The sequence below is a fragment of the Amia ocellicauda genome, chromosome 18 (genome assembly GCF_036373705.1).
Source record: "Amia ocellicauda isolate fAmiCal2 chromosome 18, fAmiCal2.hap1, whole genome shotgun sequence".
Classification (NCBI taxonomy): domain Eukaryota; kingdom Metazoa; phylum Chordata; class Actinopteri; order Amiiformes; family Amiidae; genus Amia; species Amia ocellicauda.
The window spans coordinates 26178321-26201326 of NC_089867.1; the positions used below are offsets into that span (position 1 = coordinate 26178321).

At 43.8% G+C, this 23006-nt stretch overlaps 1 protein-coding gene across 1 annotated transcript; it reads right to left on the reverse strand.

Annotated features, from left to right (window-relative positions):
• Positions 1-480: 480 nt before the first annotated feature.
• Positions 481-21907, reverse strand: LOC136714205 (alpha-1,3-galactosyltransferase 2-like). Its single transcript, XM_066691559.1, has 7 exons — positions 21820-21907; positions 20263-20334; positions 10947-10994; positions 9237-9326; positions 7883-7948; positions 2207-2344; positions 481-1318 (listed from the first exon to the last, which is right to left on the reverse strand). Exons 1-7 carry the CDS (start codon positions 21858-21860, stop codon positions 637-639), a joined length of 1137 nt encoding a protein of 378 aa, XP_066547656.1. The 5' UTR covers positions 21861-21907; the 3' UTR covers positions 481-636.
• Positions 21908-23006: the final 1099 nt, after the last annotated feature.

The window sequence follows — 23006 nt, forward strand, 5'->3', positions numbered from 1 at the left end:
CCCGTCCGGCACCAACAACCATGCCACGCTCAAAATTGCTTAAATCACCTTTCTTTCCCATTCAGACATTCAGTTTGGAGTTCAGGAGATTGTCTTGACCAGGACCACACCCCTAAATGCATTGAAGCAACTGCCATGTGATTGGTTGGTTAGATAATTGCATTAATGAGAAATTGAACAGGTGTTCCTATTAATCCTTTAGGTGAGTGTATGTGTGTGTATATATATATAGTTAAAGTTAGAAATAATTAATAAAAACACACGTGATGGTGTTTTTTAAAATTAATATATGGTATATATATATTTACTGAAAAGAAGAAAAATGCGTGACCCGGCGTTTATTAGAGACTGGCTTTTGTTTATATGATTATGCAAATTAACCAGGAGACTATTGGAGACCAGCTGCTATTTGAGACCCGGCGAGTATTGGAAGTTTTACGGTATATATATATATATATATATATATATATATATATTTGTTTATTAATATGAATCCATTATATGGGTATTTGTATTTAAATACCCCACTCCTGCTAGGGTAGCTGAACATAAAAATACTGGGAACCATTTTATCATTAGAAAAAAACAGATATGCTTGCTTCTTGCTCTAGATATGGGCTCCAGCAAATGACCCAACTACTGCCTAAGATCATTGTAGTGCTTTTTAGCCCAGAGGAGTCTGGCAAAATGCAGTTTGCTGCCACCCTCAAAAATAGTTGACCAGCAGTACTCAGGGGACAGCACTTTGGTTGGCTTCACAATCCAGAAGTACTTGTTCAGGTGGCTCTCATCATGCCACAGGGCCTCCACCTCGTTCCGCTTGTCCGTCATAATGCCCAGGTAGCAGCTCTCAGCCAGGCGCTGCACGTTCTCCCACGTGCCTCCAAAGATCGCTGCATGGTAGTAGTGGTCACCCTTATACATGTAGGCCATAGACTTGGGATTCCTGTCATAGGTGAAACTGTCTTCTGGTTTGTTGTAGAAGGCAGCATGCAACTGGGCCACAAAGTCTCCCAGAGCCTCCGAACCCCATCGACTCAGAAACATCTGGTCCACGTCCAGGCAGAAGACGTACTGGGCCTGGTGACGGATGTGGGACTCTATGACATTGCTGATGGTCAGCATTCTCATCATGGAGATGTCCTGCCAGCGTTTGTGCTTCTCCACCTTCATGATAACGATGCTCCTTTGTGGCCCCAGCTGGATCTCGGGGACCCTCTCAGGGCTGTCAGTGAAGACGTAGTAGACCACTCGCAAGCCCGGCATGAAATGTTTCTCTGCAGAGGTGAGGAAATCCTTGAGGTAGGCATCCAGGTATCTGCAAACACACACAAGGTCTGACTGGAAATACACAATTCATTCTTACACAGCTCTTCAGGATAGAAGGATGTTTGGAAATTCAACTGAAAAAACATTCAGAACAGAAAACACAGACATGAAGGGTAAATCTAATTCAGCACCAAATGCTGCTGCACACTGGCTGTCTGGGGAGTGTGCAGTGCAACTAGCTGTTTGCAGGATGTTGAGTGACAACTCTTTGACACTCCTGCCCTTGTCACACACACAAAGATCTGTCACTGAAAGCAGACAGTCATTTATCAATGTGGAAAAAACAATAAAACTGATTACAAAGGACACAAATCAAAGGAGTATAAAATCTATAGAATTGTCTGTGATTTACTATATTTGTAAATGCTTCATAATTATTCAATTGTAAGGAATGAAACAGTCATAAACTGGGTAGAATCCACCCTGGTAATATTCCACAGTTTGGGACCTGTCCAGTCTCCCTACATGTTCTTGAGGGGTGTGCTGATTCACAGAAAGTGGACACAGTTGGCTGATGGCAGGAGGTCTCTGGTATCAATAGCATAACAAAAGGTTGGTGAGGAGGGATTTTCATTATGGATAATTTTAATGGGCTACAGAAGGTAATCCGAGTCCTACGTGTAATACTAATCCTAACCCGCATATTAATAGAGTGTACTTACTGCAGGTGGTGACTTTTAATTAAAATTTAATTGAACTGAAGTTAAATTAACTACATCAGTTGCTTATGCAATTGTTATGGATATAACAATCTTTAGATATTACAACATTCCATTGCTTTAATGATCAAATGGATTATCAATGATTATCAGTTGAACAGTTATGTAATAGTAATAAATTGGGCCACAAAAGCTTTAGCGTTTCCAGCCATTCTTACTTGCCAACAGCAAACACTGTCAGAGCTACAGTGACATTCTGTTCTGTGTAGAACGCATCGTAGAGTTCAGGATCAAACATGCCATCCCAGATGATCGGCGCTCCCCAGGAAGTGCTGGTCTGCACGTCTTTCCTGGAGCTGAAGGAAGGGAGATGTTTAGTGAAGATTGCAGATAAATTCACTGACACAGTTTGCATGTAAAAGTCATGTCTGCCATTCTACTGAAGTACTGGCCCTACTCTTCTCACTCTGCAGTTTTGGATTACAGGGAGAAACTGGCCGAGCTCATGCAGATTCCTCAACACATTGTTCTATACAGGGGTCTGTTAATGCCCATGACTGTCTAATAATTTAGGAGACAATGATTCTTTGTATTGTCAGAAGAACTTAATGTGCTTCCATGAAAACTGCAGCTTCAACAGGAGACCCTTTACTGGCATGCATTACTTGTTTCCCATCACGCTGTACAGAATACATTTACCCTTATACAGCCAGTTTTATTAGTGGTTTCATGAAATCAATCTGCACGTGGTTGTGTGAACAGGAAGGAAAATTGAGCTTTGATATGTAATGTGCACATTTTAATGCATTCAATTGTTAATTTCATGTGTTTTTATTCTAGCAAGCACCAATCACTGTTGTGTTGTTTTCATTATTTATTTTTACTAGTTGTGTTTGCACTATTGGGTTTTCATTTGTTTTCTTTTGTATGGGTTGTAGTGGCATTTTATTTCACTTTTTAGTTTTCTATATGGTTATTAGTTTGCTTTGTTTTGCTTAAACTTCTATTGTTGAAATTCCTTTGGTTTAATCATGATTGCTGCTTGCTGCGCAATTAAAAAAAAAAATGTTTTATGAAAAGTTTGAATTGATACATTCTTTCATTTGCACTTTACTATTTTGAAATTGGATATACAGTACCAGCCCACTGTTTTTCTTTTTTTCATTGTTTTTAAATGTTGTTTGCCCATTTTAACTGATCTATTTATTTATTGTTTTTGTGTGTGAATAAAACGATAGGTTGCGAATGCAACCCTGGTTATCTGAAAAAGAAAGTACTGCCCAAGGGGGAGGGGTTTCCACGTACTGCCATAGGAATCTGATCGAAATGTCACTATCAAAGCTGCCATTGGCCCCTGCGTGCGTCACTCAGAACAGGTCCCTTCCCACATCCTGTTCTATAAAACGTGACATCAGCGCAGGTTTGTCCTCTTTTGCAGGGAGCAGGACTCCCACGTGACTTTGCAACCCTTGGGTAGTGCTTCCTTATTCAGATATATAAGGCACTATATAAACACGACTATTATTTTTAAGGTGTAGTATTTGTAGCCAAAACTGAAACAGAAAGCACTAATAATAATAACTAATAATAATACAAATAGACACAGACAATAATAAACAGTGGAGAACAGCACAGCTGTGAAGCCAACCAACCAAATAATCATTGTTAAATAACAATAAGGGTCTAATGCACAGACAAGACACAGAGAGCTCACATTCTTGGGTCCAGGCGAAATGGCAAAAGAGGACGAACCTGCGCTGACATCACATTTTATAGAACAGGAAGTGGGCAGGGACTTGTTCTGAGTGACAAGCACAGGGGCCAATGGCAGCTGATAGAGTGACGTTTCGATCAGGTTGCTACAGCAGTGCGCAGAAACCCCTCCAGGACTCCCGCGTGACCTTGCAACCCTTGGGCAGTGCTTCCTTTCTCACATAACCCGGGGGTTGCATACGCAACCTATCATTATCTTTCAAGTCGGAGGCACTCCCCAAGGGGGAGTGGTTATTGTATAACCAAGCTTTCGCAAGGGAGGAGGCAGTGAGCTGATAAGGGAGCCTGCCCCGAGGTGTACCACTAGGAGCCTCTGCAACACAACTCCAGACAGTAACCTCAGGGGCTCCAATGGGCCGCACGTGAGCCGCCTAGGAGCGAGGACTGTAGTCACGCTCTTACCAGGAACTGTCTAGAATCAGCATATACAAGGTGGGGCTACAGAGGTCAACTCTTACGCCCTCTGCTTACAATAACAAGGCCAGCTGCTCTACTAGTGCAGCTAGGAACGAGGCAGAATCTACTTGCACAATATCCGGCGCAGGCAATTAAGCAACTTGTGCAGCCTCCGTGCACTATCATGGCAGTGGGACGTCATAGCGGTGGCCGCTTGCTCCACCAGCACAGCTGGAAGCAAGGCCACACCAACTTGACCATGTTGTGAAAAACAAACTATATACACCATGGGGCACAGGAGCCAGCTCATGCTGGAAACACAGGAGCAGTTCACACCTGCCAAATAGCACAGCTAGTGCAGGGCAACTACAGCTCTTACTGTGTGAATAAATGAACTATGTACACAGCGGGGCACTGGAGAAACTCAAGCGCCCTCCGCTGGAGGACAACAGCAGCGGTCCCCTTGCTCCATGGTGTACACAGCCAGAGCGGGCCAGAGACCTGCTGACCAAGGAACTATATACACAGCAAGGCAGCGAAACTCGAGCGCCATCAGCTGGAAACAGCGGCAGTGAACTTCATGCTGCACACATGAGACGAAGCCACAGTTCTGCAGTTTAACACATTTATATATATACAGAGCGGGCTACAGGCAAGACGCATGCACCACCGCAACACAATATATAATGAACAAACTATATACAGGGTGGCCTCATAAGGCAATGTGCCTGTAGGCTGCATGACAGACCCTGGGAACACAACGACAGGGCTGTCAGTAAATCCAGGAGCAGCTCGCATGGGTGCTCGTCTGGAAGGCATAGTCCGGTGGAAGGGAAAAAAACGGTTCACTAGCTCCCTCAGGATGCACTTAACAGAGGCAGACTGGGAGAGGAATGGCAGGAGCCAGAGCCCGTAGGGTACTGGGGCTCGACTGCAGCCAACTGTAGGACCGGTCCCGTCATGTCCAACCTGTAGAACCGGGCAAATGTAAGCAGCGAGGCCCAAGCTGCAGCCGCACAAATGTCTGCCAAGGGGTGCCTTGAAAAAGGGCCCAAGATGTGGCAACACCTTGAGTCAAGTGGGCCACCAGGTGTTCAGGCACCGGGGTCCTGGTGGACTCGTAGACCATGGTAATGGTGTCCACAATCCAATGCGAGAGGTGCTGCTTTGAAAGCGCCTGGCCCTGTGTCCGCGCTCCAACAGATACCAACAGGTGGTCTGAACACCAAATTGCCTTAGTGCATTCCAAATTGCACCTGAGGGCCCACACAGGGCAAAGCAGGTGCAGCTGACTCTCTTGTTCTGAAGCGAAGGGAGGAGGATGTAAAGCTATCAATTCAATAGACCTGTTGACATGGAATGGAGACAGCACTTTTGGGAGGAACACAGGATTAGGCCGTAGCGTGTCCCTAGAGCCATCTCCTGCAAAACGGACACACGATAGGTGTGCGGACAGGGTTTGTACCTCGCTCAAGCTTTTTGCAGTGGTGACGCAGTCATAAACTGGGTAGAAACGCAGTCTTAAGTGACACCAGCTTCAGCTCAGCTGAGTTCAGTGGCTCAAATGGGGCTTGGGAAAGTGTGTCCAGCACTACATCAAGACGCCATGCGGGCAGTGAAGGGGTGCGAGGAGGCTGCAGCCGTTGAGCTCCCTTTAGAAACTGCACAGCCAGGAAATGAGACCCAGGGGGCTCGCCATCAATCCAGACATTACATGTGGAGATGGCCACCAGATTCACTTTGAGTGTGGACGGGGACTTGCCCTGGTCCAACAGCTCTTGTAGAAATTGCAATATGACCCCGATGGGGCAATGAATTGGGTCTTGACTGCCGTCTTGGCACTAGGTGCTAAACGTCTGCCAGCGGTAGGAATACTGCGACCTCGTTGAGGGAGCTCTCGCCGACTGAATAGTGGTCTGACAGACCACAAGCAATCAGTCGCTCACGCTCAGGGGCCAGGCCCAGAGCTGGAGGAGGCCCGGATTGGGGTGCCAAAGCGTGCTCTGCACATGGGACAACAAGTCCGCTCTCACTGGGAGCTGCCAAGGCTCTCCGTGGAGGAGGGAGATCAGGTCTGCGAACCAGAATCTGTGAGGCCACCGAGGGGCTATTAGCAGAACTGTTGCTTGCTCTCTCCTGACCTTCTCCAGGACCACTGGGTCTGTGGAGTCACGCTGTGGGATTCACACATGGGAACTCCACCAAGCCTGCTTCTGCCACGCCCTGGGTCCTGGCATAAGCCTCCCCTCTCTAGTGTGGGGGCTGTTGCTGGATGGTCCCAGGTAGCTCTCAACTCCTCCAGGAGGTCAGGCAGCAGCGGGAGGGCCCGTGTGGGCCACTGCACGCACTGAACCCTTTCAAATGTGGAGCACAGCGGAGCAGGGTCAGAGGGCCAGGGGAGCTGAAGAGACTCCACAGCCCTCTGAATGACCGCCCCCAGAACTCCCTGTCCTGTCCCTGGGAGCAGGAGGGGTGTCCACGCTCAATGGAGGAGGAGGGGTGGAAGCGACCAACTCCTCCTCCATGAGCTCCACCTCCAACTCTGAGTCCTCATGAGGACCCAGAGACAGGCGGTCCTCCTCCCAGGTGGCCCGTCCACTGCCCTCGCCGTAGGATGGGGCAGACAGACTCCCCTCAGTCTCCACCAGCGAGGTGTGAACCGACAGTGGAGCGTCATGGTGTAGGGGTGGGGGGCAGCATCTGTTGCTCTGCCTGCGCTGCCTTTGTGGCCAGGAGAGCGCAGATCTGGTCCATCCTGCTATTCAAGGCCAGGATTGCCTGATCGCGCTCCCTGTCCACAGAGCCAGACCACAGTCGCTGACGGTGTGGCGGGGAGGGGGCGTGGGACGACTCTGAAGAGGAGGAGGGCCACGTGCACATGCAGCGACGTGGGGGCGCGCACGGCTGTAGCAGGTACAGTAGCGGCAGCTGGCACAGCAGCAGGAGCAGGAGGAGACGCAAGCGTGGGGCGCATGGCTATCTCCGTCACTGCAGCCCTGGAGTGCTGCGGCGCCCGGTGAAACGGCGGACCTCCGGGCATGCCGTAGCGGATCCGGAAGTCCCGGCCAAATTGTGCCCAGACAGACGGGGCATAAGACTTCCCCACCTGTGCGACTTGCGGCATCTTGCGGTGGCTACAAATGGCACAGTGGCAGGGGCGAGAGGAGCTCATCACTGAGCAGGGAAACGTGCAGCAGAGGCGGCACTGGCGTCACACAACAACTGGAACACCACTGCAACAAGTGGAGCGCCTAGCGGGCCTGCCGCTGTAAGTGCAAGTTCCTACAGCAGTGTGCAGAAACCCCTCCCCCTTGGGCAGTGCTTCCGACTTGAAAGATAACTTTTGATCAGTAGTGTCCACTCCTTCTGGAGTCTCCAGGATGGAAAATTGTCTCCAAGACATTAACAAACTTTTCCATATTTTATTTGTGGTTCAGACAAGGTTGTTTCTCAGTAACATTTTGTGTAGTAAAGATGCATTTGGCCCAGTGATTTAGGTTGAAATGTAGGGCTACCTTCCCCACTAAAGTGGGGCCTCCATTTGGTATAGAGTTCTGCCATACAATAGTCTTGGGTTTGAGATTGGGTTCATGTGCTTTTGTTGAGGTTCTGGGTTCTGACTATTATTGTGATAGGAAAAGAACATATATAGTACATATAATATAACCCATCTAATATAATTGATATAATTCAATTATCCGTCCTTGTCTTTTCACTGCACTTACCAGAGATCTAGCAAGTAATCAATATGTTCTTCAGGTCTTAAGTTGGTGCCAGAAGGTAATATGCACCTGTGTGTAAAGATAAGATTGTATTAAAGTATGAAAACAACATTACAATACAGTAGTGATTGTACAGCATGGGCACTATGTTAAGTGATACCATATCACTTCCTGTAGCCTCAGGGAGGCTACATTTTTAATTTCCTTTTAAAGAGATTCTGTTTGACTTTTTCTTGTTGCAAACGGTAATGGTGTTTTGGCAAATCACAGACATTTTTCTTTCCTAGGGATCTATATGTTCCTTCTATAAAAGTATTCATCTGTCTACTTCTCATTAAACTTGCCACACTCTGCATCTACCTTCCTTTTAATTGACACGGCTGAAGGTATTGTGGTAATGAAAAATGTTTGGTTGTATCCGTTTTACCGCAATAACAATATATCTTTTGCCTTTTTTCAGGGTAGCCTGAAGGCAGTCTGGGCTGCAACTACATCACACTTGTACGTAACCTTGTTTTGAAATCCAAAATGGCGCTGCCCATAGGATGAAAAAGTGAGCATACAAAATGGAACATATCCTGTGTCAGACACCTTGTAGTATGTAATTGTAATGTATAACTAACAGAATTAAGATAAAAAAAGTTCCGCTTTAACAAAGCAACTTCACTCTTTTAGTCTTTTGTATCCATATTATGTACAGTACATAATGCAACATTGTAATACAGTGTTACAGAACAAAACGGTAAAATTGATAACTCGAACTCTGTTTTCCGCGCTACAATGCAGCGATCTTACCGTCTCAATAAAAGGTCCAGGCCTCTTAGTGAGGCTCGAGATCCCTACACTACTGTTTGGCACGCTACAATTAAGTATGTCAATGCCTGTGACATATTTTGACCATATATTCAGTCTTTGCAAGTCATAGTAATAGTAAACCCATTCAGTGGATAAACCCAAATCTGTGCACTCATATGGATATGAGTTTTGCAAGCAGGTCTTATGAATGCGTGTCTTCATATGACGTTAAGAATATGTTTTTTGGTTAACTTTTTGGTGTTTTGTACCCTTCCGACACTGCATTTGATTTTCAGGTCGTAGTCTAGATGCATATAGATATTTTCTACACATGTATGAATGTTTTTGTCAGCAATTGTACTCCTTAGGAAAGGAGGAAGTTCTGGCTCTTGAGGCACAAAACCACTAGCTCTGAGGGCCCTTTGTAGCTAAACCAATTGCTTTCGTTTAAAACTTTATAAATAGCTACAAGAAAAACGTGGTGTCTGTGTGAGTGCATAAAGTTAAAGGATTTAATTAAATTTAATTAAATTACCCGTCAGTGTCATTCTACTTCACATACCTGCTATCTTTAGGGGGAGTAATATGCTTTCCCTGCAATAATTTGGTACCATGAGGTAAAATGCTTCTTGGTTTCATCCATTCGAAAGATCTGTACATAAAGAGAAAAAAAAAAATATTCTCTCAAACTGTGAGACACACTGGTCACTTATTACATAGGAAAAACAGATTATATCCCAAACATTCAAATATTCCTTGTAGTGGGAAAATTTACTTTTATTATTTCCTTTATATTCTGTATATATTATTAATTGTTTCATGTTGTTATATTATACATTGTTTCAGTTTATCTATGAAGCAATCATTAATTTGTATTTATTCTGTCCGAGAGGTTACTTCAATCAAGCATTGTCTTTTCATGATTTCATTCAACCACTGTCTTCTGGATATTCAATCAGCTGAAACAGTCAAACAGTATAGATATTGTGTGCTTTAGTGCACAGGTATTTGTTTAAGGACTCACAACAATGTCTTTGATAAACATCTGTTGCCTACAAATGCTGACCATCACCAATCAACTCATCAAACACTTCAACAACAGTAACAAAATTAGGTCTGTGTTAATTATTATGCATGTGGTAAACATAATGAGATGTAATCACTTCTGACAGAGAAGACTGTTACCCATTGTCTCTGAAGATACAAAACTCCAACTCACATCCTGAGTTCTTTTCTTCACTTCATGTGAGAGGAGAGCTCCAGGTTAACCTGTATTTATGTTTTCTGTAATAAACTTGTTACTTCTTCATCGGTGTGTCCTGGGACTTACTAAAACCACTACATCCTAAACCAAACTGTTTAAAATATTTTAAATTGTACAGATTTATGCTGGGAGCTGCAGAGATTAAACACCTTCAAGCTGATCCGCCATACCCCTCCTACACATGGTATTGCTAAATCACCAGTTGACAATTACATAGTGCCCCCCAAGTTTGTATAATGCACTAGAGTCCAGATCATTAATATAGATTAGAAAAAGCACAGGCCCTAGTACTAATCCCTGTGGAACTCCACTAACAACAACCTCACTCCAGTTAGAAGCGACTCCTCTAATCGACACCCTGTTTCCTATACATCAACCAGTTCATAATCCATCTACTTACATTACCCTGAATGCCTGCAGCTTCCAATTTTAGGATCAGTCAGGGTGAGAAAGATTCTGCGAGAAAGACGCTGGTCACTGGTCACTTATTACACAGGAGAAATAGAGTTTTTGAATATTTACTTCAAAGGTGTTGTCAATCCCTTGCTCCATAAAAACAGAATCAGAATATATTGAACCTAACACTTGGGTATCAGCATGCTTCACAATGTCACAGTATGTTCAGCAAAACAAGGTGTTGATGTCTCAGTTCACTCCAGCATAAACTACACACAATACACCTCTAAGTCACCACGATCTTTGGCACAATAGGAGTGACCATGGAGTAAATTACTGAGACGGGGGAAATGAAAAAGCCCCACTCCCAGTCACTTAAACTGGAGTAACTCTCAGAAGTCACTGACAGTGCTGGCATTGTATGGATAAAGCTCACTACAGTGCTGCACACTCAAGCCTGGTACTTGTAGTCACCTGTGAACTCAGTATTTTGTGGCTCTGTTAATCATAAGAGGCTGAAAAGAAGAGTTGCCAGAACACAGAACAAGAGCTGCAGATTGATCAGGGTGGACACATGTGATGGAAACTGAGAATAAAAGCTTCTCTCTTTACCTGGTCTTGAACAAAGGTGGGGCTTCATTGCAACTTGGGTCTGCAGCTCTGTCAGGATACAGAAAGTGATGAGAACTACTAATTTTGATTGGAAAGGATGGAAATGGAGAGGAATTCTCCATAGGTAGCACAAAGAATTGTATTCACACTCAGTGTCAATGTGAAAGGCATATACAGGAAAAACTTTCTTGTGTGCATAAATGGAGGATTAGTAAACATAAAAGATCATAAGAAGAACATAAGAAAGTTTACAAATGAGAGGAGGCCATTCGACCCATTGTGCTCGTTTGGTGTCCATTAATATCTAAGTGATCCAAGGATCCTATCCAGTCTATTTTTAAATGTTCCCAAACTTTCAGCTTCTACCACATCGCTGGGGAGTTTGTTCCAGATTATGACGCCTCTCTGTGTGAAGAAGTGTCTCCTGTTTTCCGTTTTGAATGCCTTGAAGCCCAATTTCCATTTGTGTCCCCGGGTGCGTGTGTCCCTGCTGATCTGGAAAAGCTCCTCTGGTTTGATGTGGTCGATGCCTTTCATGATTTTGAAGACTTGAATCAAGTCCCCACATAGTCTCCTCTGTTCCAGGCTGAAAAGGTTCAGTTCCTCAGTCTCTCCGAGTAGGACTTTCCCTTCAGACCTGGAATAAGTCTGGTTGCTCTCCTCTGAACGGCCTCTAAAGCAACAATATCCTTCTTGAAGTGTGGTGCCCAGAACTGCACACAGTATCCAGAGGAGCTCTAACTAGCACATTGTACAGTCTGAACATAACTGCCCTTGTTCTCAATTCTACACTTTTGACAATATACCCTAGCATTCTGTTTGCCTTTTTATTGCTTCCCCACATTGCTTGGATGGAGAAAGTGAGGAGTCCACGTAGACTCCTAGGTCTTTCTCATGCGTTACTTCATCTAGTTCTATTCCTCCCATAGTGCAATTATAGTGTACATGTTTGTTACCTGCATGTAATACCTTGCAATTGTACACATTGAATTTCATCTGCCAGGTGTCGCCCACAACTGAATATTATCTAAGTCCCTCTGAATAGCCTGTGCTGCCAAGATTGTATCTGCTGAGCCACCTATTTTAGTATCATCTGCAAATTTGACAAGTTTGCTAACTATCCCAGAGTCCAGATCATTAATATAGATTAGAAAAAGCAAAGGCCCCAGTACTGATCCCTGTGGAACTCCACTAACAACCTCACTCCAGTTAGAAGCAACTCCTCTAATCGACACCCTCTGTTTCCTATACATCAACCAGTTCATAATCCATCTACTTACATTACCCTGAATGCCTACAGCTTCCAATTTGAGGATCAGTCTTTGGTGTGGAACCTTATCAAAAGCTTTTTGGAAAACTAAGTATATCATATCATATGCTTTCACATGATCTACAGCTGCAGTTGCATGTTCAAAAAATTCTAATAAATTAGTAAGACATGATCTGCCTCGTCTAAACCCATGTTGACTATCTCCAAGAATATGGTTTTCATTAAGATGCTCCTCTATTTTCTGTCCAACATTTTACAAGTGATGCAGGTGAGACTGATTGGTTTGTAATTTCCTGGCTCAGTTTTGTCCCCTTTCTTGTGGATTGGTATGACATTTGCTGTCTTCCAGTCAGTGGGCACATCCTCTGTTCTAAGTGTCATTTGGAATAATTGAGTTAGCGGCCTGTAAATAATTTCCCTCATTTCTTTAAGTACTGTTGGAAATATCCCATCTGGCCCAGGTGATTTGTTGGTTTTTAATTCTGCTAGTCCCTTTAGTACCTCCTCCTCATTTATCCTGATCTCTCTTAGGGTTTGACTGGACTGATTGTCAACCTGTGGCATGTTATCTGTTTTTTCTTTTGTAAAAACCTCTGTGAAATACTCATTTAGAACATTTGCCACATCTTGTTCGTTTTCCAAGATACTTTCATTTTTGCCCTTTATCTGTTTCATTTCCTCCTTTATTGACCACTTGCTGTTGTAATATTGAAAAAAGCTCTTTGCATTGGTTTTAGCTCCAAGAGCTATGTTTCTTTCTATTTCCCTCTTTGCTTTCCTGATCCCTTTTTTAAGATCTCTTTGCAGCTCAACATATTCTATGTATTTTGTTTCGTCACCATCCCTTTTGTATGTGCTATACAACATTTTCTTTCTCTTGATATTTTTTTGCATACCTCTATTAAAGCATTTTGGCCAGTGTTTTTTGGTCCTCAATTTGCTAAGTTTTGGTACAAATTGCTCCTGAGCCTCAAGTAGTATATTTGTCACGGTCTCCCCTGTTTCTACCTTAGTTCACCACCAGAGGTCTCCCTCTCCTGAATACTAGTTTAGTGCTTCTCCTTTCCTTTATCCAGTAAAACCAGTCTTTCCACATTCTTCCCTACCAGGTGCACCTGTTCTGTCCTCCTCTCCTATCATTGGTCAATCCTTCATTCACCTTGTTCAATCCCTCTCTCCATCACAGTACTTAAACCCCTCTGTTTCCTAGATTCATCGTGAAGTCTTGCATTCTCTCCTGGATCATTTTCTAAGCCTTGTTTCTTGATTGCCTTCCTGTGTATTTTTGACCTCTTGCTTCCTTCTCTCGTTTACCCCTTTCGGATCTCCCTACTAGCCTGTTTGCTTGATCATTTGACCTGGACTGTCCCTGTTTATGCTCTCTCGTTTTGCCCTTATTGGATTATCTGCTTCAACTCTAAAAGCCTGCACTTGGATCCTTTCCTTTGGTCCTAGAGGACGTCACAGAAGACTTCGCCATTAACATGGATCCAGCGGCTTTACCTGACGTTGCGGCAGCTTTGACGGCTCAGGGGGCATTATTGGGAGAACACGATGCGATGCTACGTCAGATCAACTCCACTTTGGAACAGCTAATGAGGAGATTACCTGCTTTATCTCTCGAGCCCACAAGACAGACAACGCATGAAGCAACCCCAGGCTCGTCAGCTTCCCCAGTTCCAGATAGACCTGTACATTTGGCCATCCCAGACAAATATGACGGCTCACCAGACCGCTGCGAGGGTTTTATATTACAGTGCTCCCTTTATTTAACCCATTTACCAACTTCCTTCCCTTCTGATGATGCTAAAATCGCCTTTATTATTACTCTACTTACCGGAAAGGCACTTTGGTGGGCATCAGCTGTATGGGCTCGTGAGGGTGAAGTAACAAGATCTCTCTCAGCTTTCATTGAACATTTCAAGCAGGTTTTCCATCATCCGACAGCTGGAAAGGACGCTGGTGAACAACTGTTCTCTCTCCGTCAGGGTACCTCTTCTGCCGCTGAATATGCTCTGGAGTTCAGGACCTTGGCCGAGATAAGTGAATGGGGTGAGCCTTCTTTTATCGCTCTTTTTCGTTGTGGCTTATGTGATGATTTACAAGCAGAATTAGCTTGCAAGGGAGACACACTTGATCTGGAACAGTTAATTCAACTTGCCATTAGACTCGACAACCTTATGAGATCCCGAGGCAAACGGTCATTGTCTGCTACATCCCAGTTATCCACCAGATCTTCTTTCAAGCCTAGCCCCGATACAGAACCAGAAGCCATGCAGATAGGAAGGACTCGACTACCTGCTGAGGAAAGACAGAGGAGGATACAAAAGCACCTCTGTCTGTATTGTGGTCAATCCGGTCATTTCCGAGACGCCTGTCCTAATCTTCCTGGATCTTCGACCACTCCACAGAAATCGGTGAGTACTTGTCCCCTGATAACACCTGCTCACTGTATGCTCTCAGTACGCATCCAGCTCCACACCCAACACGTCTTTTTGTCTGCTTTAATAGATTTGGGGTCCACGGGGAACTTCATAGGCAAAGAAAGACGGTGGTTTAAGACCCTGTATTGACTATAGGGGTCTTAATTCGCTTACGGTCATGTATAGATATCCTTTACCTTTAGTTCCGGCTGCCATGGAACAGGTAAGAGGAGCTCGGTACTTTACAAAACTTGATCTACGTAGTGTATACAATCTAATCCGGATACGAAAAGGAGATAAGTGGAAGACGGCATTTATTACTAACTCGGGACACTATGAATATTTAGTCATGCCTTTTGGTGTGGTCAACGCACCTTCAGTCTTTCAAGCTTTTGTAAATGAGGTATTAGGACCTTATCTTCATCGCTTTGTGATATCCTACATTGATGATATTCTGGTCTACTCCTCTACTCTCTCTGAACACATCTCCCAGGTTCGTCAGGTGCTTCAATGTCTACTACAAAATGGACTCTATGTCAAGGCAGAGAAATGTGAATTTCTTGGATACATCATTGATGCCAGTGGAGTTCATATGGATCCTGAGAAGGTGAAAGCAGTTACTGAGTGGCCTCAACCTCAAACTACTAAAGAGTTGCAACATTTTCTGGGTTTTGCTAACTTTTACCGTCGCTTCATCCGAAACTTCAGTTCGGTCGCCTCTCCTTTAACCTCTCTATTAAAGGACTCTGCTCGTCGTTTATTATGGACGGATTCTGCTGAAGTCGCCTTCGACAAACTCAAGTCCCTGTTCACCACTGCTCCAGTCCTCAAGCACCCAGACCCTAATCTCCCTTTCATTGTGGAAGTAGATGCTTCTGAAAATGGCATTGGGGCAGTGCTTTCTCAACAACACGGTCAACCACCTAAGCTTCATCCCTGTGCCTTCTTTTCTAGGAAATTATCACCTGCAGAGAGGAATTATGACATCGGTAACCGGGAACTCTTGGCAGTGAAATTGGCCTTTGAGGAGTGGAGGCATTGGCTGGAGGGATCAAAACACCCTTTTCTGGTACTCATAGATCATCGAAACTTGGAATATATTCAAGCAGCAAAACGCCTTAACCCCCGTCAAGCGCGCTGGGATTTGTTTTTCACTCGGTTTCAATTCACCCTGACTTATCGCCCAGGATCCAAGAACATCAAAGCAGATGCTCTCTCCCGTCAGTTTGACTCTGTTCATGAACCTCTGTCTGATGATCCCATTCTACCTTCTACCTGTATTGTTGCTCCTATCAAATGGAATTTCTTGGATCAACTTCAAAGGGAACTTTCCTCTAAACCTGCCCCTTCCTCATGTCCTTCTAATAAGATCTATGTACCTTCATCCAAGCGTCACACACTCCTTCAATGGATTCATTCTAACCCTACTTCTGGACATCCAGGGATTCATCGTACCATTACCTTGATAAGACAGAAATGCTGGTGGCCCACTCTGGTACAAGATGCTACCCAGTTTGTCAACACTTGCTCCATCTGTGCCCAGTCTAAGTCTTCACGACATCCCCTCTCTGGTCTCTTGGAACCTCTTCCAATTCACACATTTCTATTGATTTCGTTACCGACCTTCCTAGCCCTCAGGGTTATACTACCATTTTAGTGGCAATAGATAGTTTTTCTAAATCATGTTGGCTTGTACCCTTACAGAAGCTTCCCACTGCTCTTGAAACTGCGGAGGTCCTGTTCCATCATGTGTTTCGCATTTATGGGATTCCCGAAGACATTGTGTCTGACCGAGGTCCCCAATTCCCATCCCGCGTCTGGTCTGCATTCTTCAAGGCTCTAAATATTAAGGTCAGTCTCACCTCTGGTTATCATCCACAATCTAATGGACAAACAGAACGTCTAAACCAGGAGATCATACGCTTTCTTCGATCCTACTGCAATACTTCCCAAGATGATTGGAGTCGTTTTTTGCCATGGGCAGAGTACGCCCAGAATTCCCTAACCAGTGCTTCTACAGGCCTCACCCCCTTTCAGTGTGTCTTAGGATACCAACCGCCTCTGTTTCCTTGGAATGAGGAATCCACCAAAATCCCAGCAGTTGATGATTGGTTCCATCGCAGTGAAGATGTCTGGAATGCAACACATGTCCGTCTCCATAGAGCTATCCGCCATCAAAAGACCTTGGCAGACTGTCATCGACAACCTGCTCCGCAATATCATCCAGGACAGTTGGTTTGGTTATCAACTAGAGATATTAAATTTAAACTCCCATCTAAGAAATTGAGTCCTCGCTTCATCGGTCCCTTTCCTATCCTCCGACAAATTAATCCAGTCACCCATCATCTCCAGTTAACTCCTCACTACAAAATAGCATCATCATTTCATGTTTCTCTGTTAAAACCTGTTCCCCCGATCCCTCCTCTCCTTCTGATTTCTCATCAGGTCTCTTCTTCTATTCCGCCTCCTCCTCCCTTGGATCTCGACGACGGTCCGGCATATGCAGTCAGGACCCTGTTACGGTCTTGTCGCCACAGAGGACGCCTGCAGTACTTGGTTGACTGGGAGGGGTATGGTCCTGAAGAACGCTCTTGGGTTTTTGCCTCAGATATCCTGGATCCGTCTCTCATTGCGGACTTTCACAGGGCTCATCCCACTGCTCCTGCTCCTCGGCCTCGTGGCTGTCCTCGCCGCCGTCTTCACCGCCCTGGTCCGGCCGAGGCCGATTCTGGGGAGGGGGGTAATGTCACGGTCTCCCCTGTTTCTACCTTAGTTCACCACCAGAGGTCTCCCTCTCCCGAATACTAGTTTAGTGCTTCTCCTTTCCTTTATCCAGTCAAACCAGTCTTTCCACATTCTTCCCTACCAGGTGCACCTGTTCTGTCCTCCTCTCCTATCATTGGTCAATCCTTCATTCACCTTGTTCAATCCCTCTCTCCATCACAGTACTTAAACCCCTCTGTTTCCTAGATTCATCGTGAAGTCTTGCATTCTCTCCTGGATCATTTTCTAAGCCTTGTTTCTTGATTGCCTTCCTGTGTATTTTTGACCTCTCGTTTACCCCTTTCGGATCTCCCTACTAGCCTGTTTGCTTGATCGTTTGACCTGGACTGTCCCTGTTTATGCTCTCTCGTTTTGCCCTTATTGGATTATCTGCTTCAACTCTAAAAGCCTGCACTTGGATCCTTTCCTTTGGTCCTAGAGGACGTCACAATATTCTTAAAATATACCCATCCATTTTCAACTGACTCTGTATCCAATGGACTCCAGTCTACCTCTTCTAAGTGCCACCTCATTCCTTCAAGGTTTGCTTTTCTAAAATTGTAGACCATTGTTTTAGACTTGGACCTTGTTTTTTGAAAGAATGCCTCAAAGCTAACCATATTGTGATCACAATTTGCCATTGGTTCTCTAACTACTGTCCCCCTGACTCTATCTTGGTCATTTGAAAAGATCAAGTCAATACATGCACTCTCTCTGGTTGGTTCCCTGACAAATTGAGTTAGAAAGCAGTCATTTACCATCTCAACCATTTCGATTTCTGCTTCTGTAGTCCCCACTGGGCTTTCCCATTCTAAGTTTGGGAAATTGAAATCCCCCATTATAACAGCCACATCCTTGCTACATGCAGTCCTAATTACCCTGTACAATGCAGCATCTTTCTGAATATATGAGTTTGGTGGTCTGTAACACGCTCCTACCACTAATCCTCCAGATCTCTTGTTCAAAAGTTTCACCCACAAAGATTCTGTTCCGTTACTGGGATCTAAGACAAGTTCTTCTGCCTCAATGTCATTTTTCACATATAATGCTACCCCACCCCCTCTTCGGTTTTGCCTGTCTCTCCTAAACTGTGTATCCTTTCAACTTGTATTCATCCCCAACATTTTCTGTAAGCCATGTTTCTGTCACTCCTACAACATCATAGTCACACACCAGCACTGTGGCTTCTAAGTCTAACATCTTGTTCCTTATACTCCTGGCATTGAGGTACAAACATTTCAGGACTTTCCTACTAGCAGTTTCCCTTGGTTTTCTTTCCTTAGTGGAACATCTCCCATTGTCAGAGCTCCCTGCCCCCCTGGTTCCTAGTTTAAATGATTCTCAATTTCACCGCACATACGCTCTCCCAATGCATTAGCCCCCCTTCTGTTTAGATGTAGACCGTCCGGTTTGTACAGGTCCCATCTATCCCAGAAGAAAGACCAATGCTCCATAAACCTAAACCCCTCTTCCCTACACCAAGCTTTTAACCACGTGTTAAACTTTCAAATCTCTGCCTGTCTCCCTGGCCTGGCACGTGGTACTGGAAGTATTTCAGAGAAAACTACCGAGGAGGTTCTGCTCTTTAGTTTTGTTCCTAACTCTTTAAATTTGTCTTGTAGAACCTCTGTCCTACCTTTTCCTATGTCATTGGTTCCAATGTGGACCATGACCAGTGGATTCCCCCCGGCTTTGGCCAGTAGCCCATCTACTAGTTTAGGGAGATCTGCAACCTGAGCACCAGGCAGGCAAGATACCATGCGGGTCTCCTTGTCACTAGAACACACTGTGTGATCTACACCTCTAAGAATTGAGTCTCCTACTATAACTACCTCCTTCTTCTGGGGGAGGAGTGGGTACCATGGTGCTCTGGTGCTCAACTGCCCTTCCATCACCCTCTGAGCTGTCACTGTCTAACTCGGTGTCCAGCAGTTGGAACCTGTTGGGCAATTCAAGCTCTTGGGGTGTCTCTAGGGGTTGTGCACGCCCTTTTCTGCGGTTACGACCAACTGTAACCCAGCAGTTCTTTACGCTGTCCTGCTCTGAGGTCTCAACTCTCCTAGTTTTTGGCGTGCACACCATCTCTCTCATGTGCTGATTGACCAATTCTTCAATTTCCCTAATACAGCGCAGATCGACAAGCTGAGCCTCAAGATCACAAACCTTGATCTCCAGGATTTCAACCTGCCGACAACATTCACAAATGAGTTCATCCAGGAAGGCAATCATTCTGCAAAACTGACACTGTAGTGGCCACATGCTTCTAAATGTTACTTGTTTTATTTTTATTTTATTGTTTTTTTACACATCTCATGGTTCCTGCTGCTAGTCAACTGCCTAACTTTTGTCAGCGAGAAACAGCGCAGGTCTTTCTCAACAGCTGCTTTAAGTAGCTTTTGTCTACCTACCCCAATTCACACCTAACTGGCCCCAGACTGGTGGTCTGAAACTCTCACCTGTACTCTCCTGTCTCTGTCTGTGGCAACTTGTAAATACTTCTGTTTTTTTTTTTTTAATTCACAGGAATGATGATGACTATGCAAGCTCTTGCAAGGTTATGACATCACCACACACATTTCCTGGAAGGGAAAAGTCAATCTTTATACTGTGAAATTTGTTTAACTGAAAAATGATTATATTTATTAAAGCTGAAAAACCTGAACCAGTACATTTTCTTCCATACGTGTTCCATCATGTTTTAGAATGGACACAAAAATGTCCGTAATTCATTTTGAAAACCCATAGAACCAGCTTTATTATTTTATGACATGGCTCAGGTTTTCACAACTGAAAGCAGAAAATACGTGTTTTATGTAAGTATTTTAACAGGAGGTGGGGAGGGGTTAGGCACAAATCTTACCTGTTGGGCAAGTGGGGATAGAATGCTAAACAGAGCAGCATGACCATGCAGAGAAGGCATAAGGTCTCCCACCTGAAATAAATAGGTGAAATAAAAATAAATACATTCAACAGGTCTCATCCAATTTCATCCATTTAATATACAAGTAATAGGAAGAAGATGTGAATATGGGTATACACAAACATATATATTTATATACAGTGAGGGAAAAAAGTATTTGATCCCCTGCTGATTTTGTACGTTTTCCCACTGACAAAGAAGTGATCAGCCAATTTTAATGGTAGGTGTATTTTAACAGTGAGAGACAGAATAACAACAAAAAAATCCAGAAAAACGCATTTCAAAAAAGTTATACATTGATTTGCATGTTAATGAGTGAAATAAGTATTTGATCCCCTATATATATTATAGTGATCTGGGTCGGTTGGGGGGGGACATGTGGGGCTGTGTGTGTCTGTCTGGGTATTGTGGGACTGGACAGTTTGTGTTGTGCTTGTGTGGGTGGTTGTGTTACATTAGGGGGGTTGGTTCTAGGGTGAGGGGTTAGCCCTGCTCGGGAACACGAGGGGGGAGCCGTGATCGTGGGAGCCAGTCATGGGACACAAGTTAATAAATAAGGGTGCCCGGTTCCCACGCAGGGGATTTCAGTCCAGCTCAGAGAATGAGTGTGCGAGTTATAACAGTGTTGCTCCAGCCAAGCTTTGTTTCTGTTCACCTGTTCTGTGTTAAATAAAGCCCATTGGATTAGACCCTGCCTCCTAAAACAAGGTCAAAACCTGTGCATGTTAAAGAGTTTTTCTTCAGCATGGAAAGTTCATTTTATTTAGGTTATCCACTTAATTTCCAGGGTCTTCTGCACTGAACATGCACATATAAATAAATACATATTACATAAATTAAAATAATTCTGAGCTAGGCTTCACTTAAGCCACCAACCAAAGTCTTGTGGAGCCAAATGTTAGCAGATCAACACCATCTCAAAGCTATCCAGCATAACATATGGGCCATATGGGGGTTAAAAGCTGGAAATTCACACAATCTGATATAGGCTGAAAACTTGCTTGAAAGTACAAGACGAAAATTAAACTAGTAACCAGCACAACATTTTTTTTGAAAAATATTCTGATTTTGAACACAATTCAGTAATGGAAAAAAATGTTTATTGAAAACATATTAAATTGTCCCAAACATAACTGCTTTGGCCTGCCAGGCACTTTAGTCAACAGGGTGGCTTTTGAAGAAAAGATACTGTTCTTAAAACACACATTTTTTGCTTTTTAAACAGAATGTGTATGGTCTGTTTTTCCCCAAGACTGAATGTCACATGGACAACTTAAAGAAAGGAATTACAATACTGTATTTGCATGAATTTCACCCATCAGCAAGCTTTTGAGAATCAGACTGATTCTACCATGAATAACAGTTAAACAAAAACATTTAATTTAAATCTGAGTGCATGTATCATGTATGAATGTTGAAACATCAGATCATCTGTAGTCACCCTTGAAAGTAATTAGAAAAGTAAATTAAAATGACGAATACATAACTCAGACTCACCTCATTTTGTAGAGACCTGTCTTGATGTGTTGATACATCATTGTGGGAACCACAGCAATATTGTCACCTAACGCTGTGACAGAATGTCTGATTGCATTCGGAAGAAAAGGCACCTGTCATTAGCAATGTTTTGTTTTCCTTGAAGGAAAAAGACCACAAACATACATTACTGGGCCAACAGGATTTTCAACTGGTAACTGGTAATACATTTGTATTGTTGTTTTAACTTTTTATCTTTCCATGTCTTTGTTGTTGCTTTTTAATTATTTTTGATATTATATGATTATTTAATTATTTGATTGCTGTGCTTTTGATATAATGACATTATAATTATCCGGTGCATATATTTTAGTTATTTTCTTTCAGAAGCAAGAAGTGTGCAAGCAGTGCAGCGGTCACGGTCGACGGGCCTGAAGGAAGGCAGTGTGTGGCGAAGGCGGTGGCGAGCTTTTCTTGGGGAATACAATTTCTACACCAGAGGACAACAGTATTTTAGAAGTAAGCAGATCCTCTGGGGCAGAGCTAAATATCCTAATACTGGTAAAATCCAGTTTTATCGGCTGTAATCCTTGAAACACCATCATGCCATGAGAGATATTGATTAATTATCCGTTTTTTAACTTGGAAAGTGACATTGGGTAACTACCTATTCAGGCTATTGAAAGACATTTCATAATTTCTGATTCTAGGCAGCAAAGAGAAAATCATGTATACTTACCTGTCTGGGACTATGAATGGAAGCCCCTCCTGAATTGTGTTCTGTGTAGCCTTTTGCTGTTTCAATAGGCTGTCGGAAGAGAAGAGACAGACAGAGACACCTGTGCATTGCAGAAACCCCTATACATCACTGATAACTGACACACACAGGGGCGAAATTCCCAGGGGGGATGGGGGGACACATGGACTAAAATAAGAGTGTAAACATGTTCAGACAATGAACATTTTGATAATGTTATTTCAGGTAGTACAGAGAGACATCATAGTAGATGGGAGCAGGCAGGATGACCAGGCAGCAGCAGAGGAGCTTGAAAAACATTGTTGCAAGAAGAAACAAATTACTACCAAGGCTGACCCTGTATTCATAGGCTTAGGATTTAAGAATTGGAAGAAGGCTATTGAAAAATGTAAAAATCACGAAAAAAGCCAGAGCCATAAACATGCAGTGACATCTGTTTTCAGTGACTCAC